Source organism: Micropterus salmoides, unplaced genomic scaffold (genome assembly GCF_014851395.1).
Source record: "Micropterus salmoides isolate LMB-PRFRI ecotype aquatic unplaced genomic scaffold, ASM1485139v1 Ms_hic_scaffold_23, whole genome shotgun sequence".
In the NCBI taxonomy this organism is placed as follows: domain Eukaryota; kingdom Metazoa; phylum Chordata; class Actinopteri; order Centrarchiformes; family Centrarchidae; genus Micropterus; species Micropterus salmoides.
Window position 1 is genome coordinate 7,784,390 of NW_024041484.1, and position 12,203 is coordinate 7,796,592.

Consider the following 12,203-nt stretch of genomic DNA (forward strand, 5'->3'; position numbering starts at 1 on the left):
TCAAATAAATGTACGTTTCATGGAGACATTTTCAGTCTTTTCTTCAAAACATACACTTTCTTTTTTATTGTTGTTTCATTAAATCTAGATAATTGTATGGTATCAACAATTATATGGTTATCTAATCAGGATTGCTCTTTTTTAAATAATTGTCCATATTTAGATTGATGCCAGTACCATACAACTGATGACAGATGAAGATGAATTTGCCATCATATGGTGAAGGAAAACAGCCACAACAACACTCCAAAATCAAAGCTTTTTGAGCGCCAGAAGACAAAATTGGCCAAAAGAAAACCTTGTGATAAAGCAGGAGCAGCCCAGACCAAGAGGAGCATGCCCAACCACCTCAGAAAAAATATGCTCTGAAGACAATGAGAAAAACAGAAATTGGATGGATGCAATATGATAGTGAAAAAGAGGCTTTCAAGCAAGTGAGACCTAAACGAGGAGGGGGGACACAAAAAGTCAACATCTCAAAGGACGCTCAGAAAAAAGATTTGATACAGGAAGCAATTATCCTGTTCTTTCCAGATGGGAGAAATAATCAGGGACACATAACAGATTTTGAGTTAGATCTCAAAGATTATCAAGCGGTAACAGTTGATGATGTAATCACAGTTGGACAATTATACACTGACACAAAACTCTTCTTAGGTTTTATTTAACCACACAGAGAAAAAAAGACAGTCCACACAGTCACAGCGCAGGTTTGGCTCCATCTTTGGAGAGACAAGAAAGCTCTTGGAATCAGCCTTCCACTTCTCCTCTCAGTGTTGTTACAGCACAGCCACCTGCTACATTTGAAACAGTCAGCCCTGATGTGATATTTCTTGGGAACACTACAAGTGATGACAATTTAGAATTTTCACTATATTCTACAGAGTGGATGTTTTTGAGAGTAGCAATGTTGTTTTTATAGGAGACTTTTCTGAAAATGAGCAACCGAATTTGGACGATACACTGCCTGTTTCACCACAAACCATGCCATCCAGTGAGAGAGTGAAGAGAATATTAGTTGTTCGTAGAGGGCAGGTACTGCCTGAGCTCATAGCACATTTCTGTGATGATGGAATTCAAGAGGTTGACATCAAAATTCAGCTTGTACTGCCAGATGGAACACCTGAGATGGGTTATGATGATGGAGGAGTTGTGAGAGACTGTCTCTCAGAATTTTGGAATGAATTCTTCAACCAATGCACAACAGGAAATGCTTTCAAAGTGCCTTTCCTAAGACATGATTTTGGACAGCAGCAGTGGGAGAGTGTAGGACGAATTATTGCATTTGGATGGTCAAGGGAGAAATATCTTCCTGTGAAGATCACACCTGTCATATTAGAGCAAGCTTCCTTGGGATATGTGAAGAGCGATGTAGTGGAGAATTTCCTCAAATACATGCCTGAATCTGAGCGTACAGTGTTTGAAGCATGGAGATCAGATTTTAACAGCGCTGACCAAGAAGAATTTTGAAACCAGAATCAGAATCTTGATAACCACAGCTGCAGAAGGATACCAACAGCCAGCAATGTCAACAAAATCCTCCAGGAGCTTGCCCACAAAACACTCGTCCGAGAGCCTGCCTACGTTATTGAACAGTGGGCAAAAATACTCTGCACCTCCGGGAACAGCCTTCAGGACCTCACAGCAGTATACGAAACCCTGCAACCAACTGTGAGAAAGGTTTTGAAGTCCCTCACATTCCCAGAAACAATGAACATCCACAATGAACATCCACCAGAGGGACATTCAAAGTATCTCACCACATACTTGAGGAATGCTGATTTGCAGCATCTGTGTTTGTTCCTCAGGTTCAGTACAGGATCAGATCTCTTCCTGGGGAAGAATATTATTATTACCTTTACCCAGACTCAAGGTTTTCAGAGAAGACCTGTGGCCCACACGTGGCTATGTGCTGGAGCTGTCAATCCATTATGACAGCTATCCTGACTTCAGTTCTGAGATGAACAAGGTGCTGGAGTCTAATGTGTGGGTAATGGACATCATTTAATCTAGTCCAAGGAGTATGTGTGTGTTTATTGCTTTTCACACACAGTTTCAGTTTCACAAAATTAATCGTTTTATTTCCCTGTATAATGTCAGTGACAAAGCATCCCCATGTCAAACCTTGCAAAAGATTGAAACAGATAGCTCTACACAGTAATGGCAATGTATTCGTAGTTGATACATAGATTTGTTAAGGATAACACCATAGGACATAATAGTATCACCCTATTGAGACCAAGGAGGGCAACGATGTACATTTAAATAACTTTTGTTGGCAAAGAATCTGGTCTATCAAGGTCTATGAAAACAACGTGTTTAGCGTTTGTTTTTGAGCTAAGCGATTGTTATGTAAAGTTAATACTACCAAAGTAACATATTTGCTGGTATTAGTTAATGACACTCAAGGTTAAGATCTAATCACGCTGTAAATGGCAGACTGACCATTGTAAGATTTTTTGAAGTATACATGCCAAAAGTAAGCTTAGTCATGGTGTAAAGATCTAATAATATTCATAAGTAGAAGAAAGAGTGATTCTACAATTTCTACAGTGTTATCTTGCTCTGGAAGAATGTACACAACACGTTATGAAAAGTGCACCATCACAGCTCCACTGTGGTAGTACTTGCTGCTTGGCTACTGCAGTGAATCATAGTGTATTTTTCAGGAGTTAAGGATCCGCTTTGCATTAACTGTTTGAAACCAGACCAATGTAAACTAACCTGCTTATGCTTGACACAAGTTCTGTTGTAACATTTGTTTTTATACAATGTTATGTTATATGTTTTTGAATGTTCAACTCTCAGGGTTAGTCACTCAAAAAAAACATCTTGTCTTGGTATTTCTAAGCAACATCATCAGACATATCAGTTTACACACAAAACCTACAGCAACATAATTTTGTCATTAGCGTATACAGTAGCATACATTTGTTGTTAGGTACAAAATAATCTTATTTGTTATACATAAGAGCTAAAAGGAAACAGGAATATGTGTTAGAATCATTACAAAAAAACTCACAATTCCTCCAAGTGAAATTGATGACTGTATGCCTTTTTTTGTTTTGCATGAGAAATTGCCATGTTACCATATTGTTGCTGTATGTGTTACCATTACAACGTTACCACATACTGTGTTGTCATGTTCTTTCATTGACAACGTATTGACAACGTATTGAACAATGCAGTACTGTACTGTAACAGTGTATATGGTGCACACTATTACAGATGCATCTCTACATGCATACAGGACATGTGGAAGGCAATCTGGCACTCTGGCAAAAAGTAATTGAAGCAATTGACTGTAAGATACTTTGTTGGGTTGTATAAGTCTATACAGACAGAGGGCTACAAAAACATCCTATAATTCACTTTTGTACCCACCATAAATGCCTGTATTTCAGATGTTGTGAAATAAACAATTCAGGGCATATTTATATACTGTGGTAGGCCTATTTAGCTTTTTCTCAAAGCATATACATTAATCCTCCAGCCCATCTATAATCATTTGACAAAGGTCAGTAATTTCAAACACATCATCAGACATTGCCAGGTTGTGCTCAGCCATAAGTTCCATACATAAGTGAAACACATCCTCATCACAAGGATAGTCCTTAAAACAACTGTCCTCGCGACATATTTCTACCTTCACTTTATCAGCTGGCTGCATGAAATTCTGAGCCCCATAAAGGTTGGGAACTGCATACATTATGGAAGGGCGACCGTGAGGAGACCGAGGATTGTGGGTTGTTATTATGCGATGGTCATTCCAGGCAGTTACAACATCATCAAGCTCCTCCTATACAACCGACAGAAAAAGAGTGAAAACGTTTTTTAGAAAGTAATTTGTGTGCCATATCTTTCACAGTTCTGTGTTGACAAGCAATAGATATTTAGGATTCTGTACCTGTATTGTATTTTGGAAGCAAAACCGGATCAGTGATTTATCAATGGAGCTGTCAACAAAATAGCCATCTGCTCTCAGCTGGTCGAAATGGTCCATCCAAAACTGGGTGCATTCTGTCCTCAAGGTGCACAACCAACGTTCAATCCTTTGATTGCCAGTACTTGGACATAAAGTGACACACTGTGTACCATTCTCATCCTCACAGTTGTGCAGAAACTTTTGCATTACTGCAACATGGGTATTCTCAGTACCATGATCTAACCTGACTTTTTGTCGACATCCATTGTTTTTGGTCACAGCATCTATAAAATAACCTGCAATAATACGAGGGTCATTGTTGGTTTTGTATGCTTCTAGCCATATCATTTTCCTTGAGAAGCCATCAATGCAACCACTGATACATATGCCATAAGGCTTTAATTTGTCATACCCATCTACATGCCATACATAGTTTGGCCCACGACTGACTACGCCATCTCAAACAGTTGCGAGCACGCAGATCTACCCCGTTCTCGTCCATCAGTCGCATCAGTTGACGCACAGTTTCTCTGTCAGTAATTATCCCGGCCATCCAACATTTCTGGTGCATCCATCTGTAGTCATGCTGTTTGCCGATACTAACTCATTATTTTGATGTACTAACTCATTACATTGAGATACTAACTCATTACATTGAGATACTAAATCATTATTTTGAGATAATAAGTCAATATTTTGAGATACAAACTCATTATATTGAGATACTAAGTCAATATTTTGAGATACTAAGTCAATATTTTGAGATACAAACTCATTATATTGAGATACAAACTCATTATTTTGAGAAAATAAGTCAATATTTTGAGATACAAACTCATTTTGAGATACAAATTCATTATTTTGAGATAATTAGTCAATATTTTGAGATACTAACTCAATATTTTGAGATACTAATTCATTATATTGAGATACTTACACATTATATTGAGATACTAACTCATTATTTTGAGATACTAACTCATTATATTGAGATACTAACTCATTATATTGAGATACTAACTCATTATTTTGAGATACTAACTCATTATATTGAGATACTAACTCATTATTTTGAGATATTAAATCATTATTTTGAGATACTAACTCATTATTTTTGAGATTTTGAAACTTTTGCATTACTGCAACATGGGTATTCTCAGTACCATGATCTAACCTGACTTTTTGTCGACATCCATTGTTTTTGGTCACAGCATCTATAAAATAACCTGCAATAATATGAGGGTCATTGTTGGTTTTGTATGCTTCTAGCCATATCATTTTCCTTGAGAAGCCATCAATGCAACCACTGATACATATGCCATAAGGCTTTAATTTGTCATACCCATCTACATGCCATACATAGTTTGGCCCACGACTGACTACGCCATCTCAAACAGTTGCGAGCACGCAGATCTACCCCATTCTCGTCCATCAGTCGCATCAGTTGACGCACAGTTTCTCTGTCAGTAATTATCCCGGCCATCCAACATTTCTGGTGCATCCATCTGTAGTCATGCTGTTTGCCGATACTAACTCATTATTTTGATGTACTAACTCATTACATTGAGATACTAAATCATTATTTTGAGATACTAACTCATTATATTGAGATACTAACTCATTATTTTGAGATACTAACTCATTATATTGAGATACTAACTCATTATTTTGAGATATTAAATCATTATTTTGAGATACTAACTCATTATTTTGAGATACTAAGTCAATATTTGGTGATATTAAGTCAATATTTGAGATGCTAAGTCAATATTTGAGATACTAAGTCAATATTTTGTGATATTAAGTCAATATTTAGAGATGCTAAGTTTCTCAGTATAATGACTCATAAGCAACTTTTTTTTACATCAAGTGGCGGAAATGGGATTCCATACATACACAAGTGACGCTCAGTTAAGAGCAGAGATCCAAACCCCATGATGAAGCATGACACTAAAGTACACACAAGTTTGCTGTACCTTTTATAATGAATACCTCCTGTATGCACTTGGTCTTTCTTGTCTACAAAATATATTTAATTTAGGGCAAATAAATAGCAGCTTTTCCTCAACTCTGATAAATATGATTTCTCTTTTCACAGCGTATTTCATCTTGGAGAACAACCTCCCCCTGCGTTCTGCACTGGAGGCTAAAAGGATGATTCAGACTGAAATTTGGATGATCACTAATGATAACTTTGGTACAAATGATCTGCACTGAACAGCTGTGTGTGTTTGTGTGTATTGATTTGCATCATCATGAGATAACTGAGCTATTTCGAGAGTATTTTGCACAGTCTTCTTGTTTATCTGTCTGTCCTCTCAAATGTTTCCGTCCTCTCAGAGCTGCCACTGAAGCTCATCTATCCTCCTGACTTCTCTGAGTCCTACATCTACAGCCTCCTCCTTATTGTGTAAGCTTATCCCACTTTAATTACATTATTTTCATTTACACAAGGCCAAGCTTAGTAAGGACAGCTTCACTCCTCTGTACCTGCAGGCTGTTAAAAATGGAGAAACCTGAAGCTGAAACCTGCCAGAACAACAGAAAATAATACACTCCCTCTGGCCAATTGATCTACTTTAGTAAAAGCACGGATTCTCAGCAAACTGTACTTCAAAGTAAAAGTACTCATCCCATGTGATTGATATATTATATATGACATTATGATATTGTTAATGCTGATGCATCACTGTGTAAGCAGCATTTTACTGTTGCAGCTGGCTGCAGTGGAGGTAGTTTTTACTACACTAAATGCAGTTAGCAATTTTGTACTACTTTATATGGACTACAGTTACCTAGTTTCTATACTTTATATAGTTAGTTACTTGTAACTCATTTATATAGGCGAAAGTTAGGCGTAGTTAGCTAGTTTTAACTACTTTATTTACAGTTAGTAAGCTAGTTTCTAGTACTTGTTTTTTTTATTTGTTTATTTGAAAAGGGACAATGTACACTGATCAACGTTCAAGCAAATGTAAGCGTATCTGAGTTAGCCACAGGCTAGTTTTCATCGGCAGTCCCCTTGCCAGATGTTATTATGCATCCTAAAATAGTAAACTGTTATAATACAATAACATACATTATACAATTGACAAAAGGTAAAAATTACAAATAACACAAATAATCGAGTAAACAAGATGAGCAGATCAAATCAAAAAATAGATAATACAGTTATTGTTGGTGGATGGGACCAGTGTCATTCTTGACAGTGTTGACTTTCAATAAGCCATTTCTTAACATTACTCTTAAATGAGTAATAGGTTGGAGACTCTCTAATTGATGGTGGTACTGAGTTCCACTGATGTGATGCTGTAAATGAAAAGACGGCCTGTCTGAATAGTTTTTTTGAGTGGGATTGTGCAGTCCCTCCTACCTGCACCTCTAGTAACTCCGTTTACAGTTGATTTAAAGTTGATGAGGCCAGACAAAGGAGGAGGAGCTAAACTGTACAAGATCTTATAAACTAAGCAGACATTTCTGTATTTTATGAAGTTTTCCCTGCACTTCATATAGTTATTGTTTTCCCTCCACATTTTTACTGCTAAAGTTACCACCTCCTGATGGAGTTAGCTACATTCACATATTGGGGCGATGAGACCATGGCCAGAGGGCCCTATGAAATCGGTTTTTATTTTTGCCAGGTTCTGTTTAATCCCCCCCCCCACAGTCCATGTTTCTATTTAAATTTCTCTTTACAATTTAAGCATGTTTTGTCATCAGAAAGTGTGGAGCCTAATCATGTGGTAGGTGAACAAAATTCCAAAAAAGAAATTAAAAATTAAGACCGGAATTGGAAATCTAGTCTTGTAGTTTCTACTGTAGAAGAGAAATCCAACTTAATTTAAAAACAAATCTAGGCTCTCTTAGCACATTCACAGCAACAAATAGATAACTATTTAATTGGAACAACCGGACCAAAACCACACATCACTTAGCCAGGGTTGTCCACGTAGCATAGACCATTTAGTGTCCGAGTGTGTGTAAACCTTTATATACACGGTCTATGGTATAAACGTTAGGCATGTTGTCTACCTCAGTGCCAAGCCGGTGGCCTGAGATTTCTCTGGTCGAGTGGCTTTTTATGCCTGCAGTATGCTGCTTATAGGTGAGCTTCCTCTCAGGAACACCACACTGCCATCTTGTGTCGGCATACCCACAACTCACCCAAGTGCCTTACACACAACCTAAACTAAATATCTTTGGATTGTCTATTGAACAAGAAATGAAAATTTACCTCTACTTAATTTTGAAGCATAGTACACTTGAAAAGTAGGTGTAAATAGCTTTATTTAAAAGGAAATAAGGCAGTCTCTTATTGGAGAGTCATCTTTTAATAAACCAAACACCATAGGAGTGAGCTTGAACAAATTGCTGCTCGGCAGTTACATTAGTGTTTATTAAAAGGTCTACATATCAGTCGTTAAACTGCACATTAACACATTAACACAGACTGCTTCTGGAGGAGACTTAAAATCATTTCTTTATGGGATTAAAAAAAAAAACTGTTGCAATCTGAGAGAACTTTAATACTCCTCCCCATCTTCATTTTCTTCATACGAGTCAACGCCAACCTCTTCGTAATCTTTCTCCAGGGCGGCCATGTCCTCTCTGGCCTCAGAGAACTCGCCCTCCTCCATCCCCTCTCCGACGTACCAGTGGACGAAGGCCCTCTTGGCGTACATCAGGTCAAACTTATGGTCAAGTCGAGCCCAGGCCTCTGCGATGGCGGTGGTGTTGCTCAGCATGCACACGGCCCTTTGCACCTTGGCCAGGTCTCCTCCAGGAACCACAGTGGGAGGCTGGTAGTTGATTCCCACCTTGAAGCCGGTGGGACACCAGTCCACAAACTGGATGCTGCGCTTGGTTTTGATATTGGCGATGGCCACGTTAACGTCTTTGGGCATCACGTCACCACGGTACAGGAGGCAGCAGGCCATGTACTTGCCGTGACGCGGGTCACATTTCACCATCTGATTGGCTGGCTCGAAACAGGAGTTGGTGATGTCAGCCACAGTCAGCTGCTCATGGTAAGCCTTCTCTGCGGAGATTACTGGGGCGTAGGTGGCAAGAGGGAAGTGGATACGAGGGTAAGGCACCAAGTTGGTCTGGAACTCAGTCAGGTCCACGTTCAAGGCGCCATCAAAGCGCAAAGAGGCGGTGATGGAGGAGACGATCTGGCTGATGAGGCGATTCAGGTTGGTGTACGACGGGCGCTCAATGTCCAGGTTCCTGCGGCAGATATCATAGATGGCCTCGTTGTCCACCATGAAGGCACAATCGGAGTGCTCCAGGGTGGTGTGGGTAGTCAAGATGGCATTGTAGGGCTCCACCACTGCTGTAGACACCTGAGGAGCTGGGTAGATGGCAAATTCCAGCTTGGACTTCTTGCCAAAGTCTACTGAGAGTCGCTCCATCAGTAGAGAGGTGAAGCCAGAGCCGGTTCCTCCTCCAAAGGAGTGGAAGACCAGGAAACCTTGTAGTCCAGTGCACTGGTCAGACTGAACAAGAAAGTTAGAAGTTATTTAAGAAATCTGTAAGATCAAAACACACTGTAACACTTCTGGCCCTCTGTTCGGATTAGTAAATCAGGATTTATAAAGGGGTATGTCATTCAAAGATTATACTGCTTGGTGAAAGAGTAGCATTTCTGTGACTAATGACATCTTCTGCATGTTGTGAAGTTGCTGCAAAGCCTGGCCTTTTATTAATAACGACTTCAAAAAAAAAAAAAAAAAGGGGGGGGGGGGGAGAAATGAGTTTGAATTCTTGCCCCCAGACAGCCAAACCCCTCTTCAGCCCTTACCAGTTTGCGGATCCTGTCAAGTACAGAGTCAATGTGCTCCTTTCCAACGGTGTAGTGACCGCGGGCGTAGTTGTTGGCCGCATCCTCCTTTCCTGAGATCAGCTGCTCGGGGTGGAAAAGCTGGCGGTATGCGCCTGTACGAACCTCATCTGGAAGAGAGAGGGGAGATAGTTTGTTAGCATGATGATACTGTATGACAGACATTGTTATTCCTTATCCAAATAGATGGGTACATACACAAAACACATCTAAAATGTATGCATTAAATGTGTAAAAATGTTTAAATTTCAATGTTTGCTGCTTGGTCAAGCACTTATCCAAATAGACCTCTCATAGTTTGTCATAGCACCGTCATGTCACAACTAACACAACCAGTGAGCCATTATGAATACCTGGGGTCTGACACTAAAATCTAACCTAGTTACACCTTTGTTTACCTGTGCTTGAGCAGTCGTTTCCAGACTTACAGGGTGCTTTTCATTATGCTAACTTATGCTTCCTTGCCTCCTCTCTCCTCCCGTGACCCGGAAATTGTTGCCCGTCTGCCACCATGGAGGATCTTCCAATCCCTTAAATGCACCTCAAGGAGATGAGGAGAGAGGAGGCTCCTGTAGAAGTTTAGAGCGAGGGAACGCAGGTGTGTCCTACGCGGAAGTCGTTTATCAAGTGCCGTCACGTATAAATGTGGCACCTCCACATGTCTAAAATAGAACACAGTTACATGGTGAGATGCGCAGTCACCTTTTGTGTGATAAGTCTGAAACTTTACAATATACAAGATCACTTAATTGCAAAGTGTTGTGGCATCACACAAAGCAGCAGTTTGTACAAACATACACATTCTTATGCAGCTATGTGGTGTATTATTGGTCAGATAATACTACCAGTACATAACCAATAACACTGATTTGTAAATAAAGTTAAACTTCTAGGAATGTAAATGAATAAAAACAATGGTAATAATACCAACAACACTACGTTACTGATGCTATGGAACCAAGGATGTCCGATTTGGCAGCCTTGGCTTCCTCGCATCTCTCCCTTCCCTCTTTCACATCCTCACTGGTACAAGCGAAGATGCGAGGAAGAATGTGAGTGAGGGAAGCGAGGACACATGTGCGCATAAAGAAAAGCACCCATAGTGAAAGGTTGAGATCTTGTGAGGCAAAAACAATGACTGATTCAAACTTAAGTGGGTGTGGCCACACTACAACAAAAAATAAAGCTGATTTACAAACTTGAAATTAAGTTCGATTCATCACAGCTATGACATTCATTAAAACAGGTAATATACACCTAGTTTAATCTTTACAGCTTCTCTCCAACCCTTTAAGGATTATTATGCTGATTTTCAGGTTCAAAATCCTATTTAGGGGTTGTACCAGAACAGGTTTACATGTTTTAATTTTCACAACACACCTTTCCCCCCTGTGACATCACAGGGATGACAAGGAAGCGACTGGACTACAAGTTTTTCAAGCAGTTCAGAGCAGCACTTTCTGTGGGAGATGGGAACTCCCTTTGGGCTGGACTTTTTCACTTTGAAAACCTATTACATGCACAAAGATACCTCAATAAAAGGAGAGGGGAAAAACTCCTAAAAGCATAATACCACCCCTTTAATATTTTCCTTAAGTCTGAAATAAATTTTCCAGGAAAGCCATTTCTTTAGCGCCAAGTAAAAAAGATTAACTGAAACTGTTTCCATAACTAAAAACAGCTTCCACCAAGTCTTCAACAGCGGTTGGCAAGATCTTTAACCCTTAAAAACACCAGCTCCTAGGTAATTTAGTCCAACAAAAAGAATGAAACGGTTGCTGCTGAAATTTTGATTTCTGTTGTCACCATTTGCCCTGAGGGCCAGAAGAAATTCCCTAACACTCACCAATAACAGTGGGCTCCAGGTCGACAAAGATGGCTCTGGGGACGTACTTCCCGTTGCCAGTCTCACTGAAGAAGGTGGTGAAGGAGTCATCATGGTTTCCGCGGACCTTATCGGCGGGCATTCGGCCATCAGGCTGGATGCCGTGCTCCAGGCAGTACAGCTCCCAGCAGGTGTTGCCCATCTGGACACCAGCCTGGCCAACGTGGATGGAGATACACTCACGCTATGGAGGAAAAAGATTTTAGCTCATCATTCCTTTTGCCTGTAATCAGAGATTTTTCAAGAATCCAATACAACTCTATAGGGAAAGCCTGTACCGCTAAAGATGGCGTATATCCCGCACCTCCCTGCTAGAAAGTCAATTGTCTGCTTTTAACAGCAAGGCGGGAAACATTCCAGCCAATTGTGTGGTTCCACTGACGTAAGGGTATACCACGCATGCGTAGTAAAAGTATAACCGGTGGGGAAAAAACGCTTTTTGAACCTTATGTGGGCCAAGTGCAACTTTCAGTGATTTTCATCAGATTTTACTGCCAAGTCTATACGTGCAGTTTTGATGTCAAGGTGACCAGTGAAAGTGCAGTTATGGA

The 12,203-nt window shown here is 39.9% G+C and overlaps 1 protein-coding gene across 1 annotated transcript; it reads right to left on the minus strand.

The window, feature by feature from the left end:
- Positions 1 to 8,195: 8,195 nt before the first annotated feature.
- On the minus strand, positions 8,196 to 11,836 carry LOC119918273 (tubulin alpha chain-like; the record flags this gene model as incomplete). Its single annotated transcript, XM_038738919.1, is given in 3 exon segments — positions 8,196 to 9,423; positions 9,729 to 9,877; positions 11,614 to 11,836. Coding segments are annotated over 3 exon segments (1,347 nt in total), but the record flags the coding sequence as incomplete, so codon positions are not given.
- Between the last annotated feature and the right edge of the window lie 367 nt (positions 11,837 to 12,203).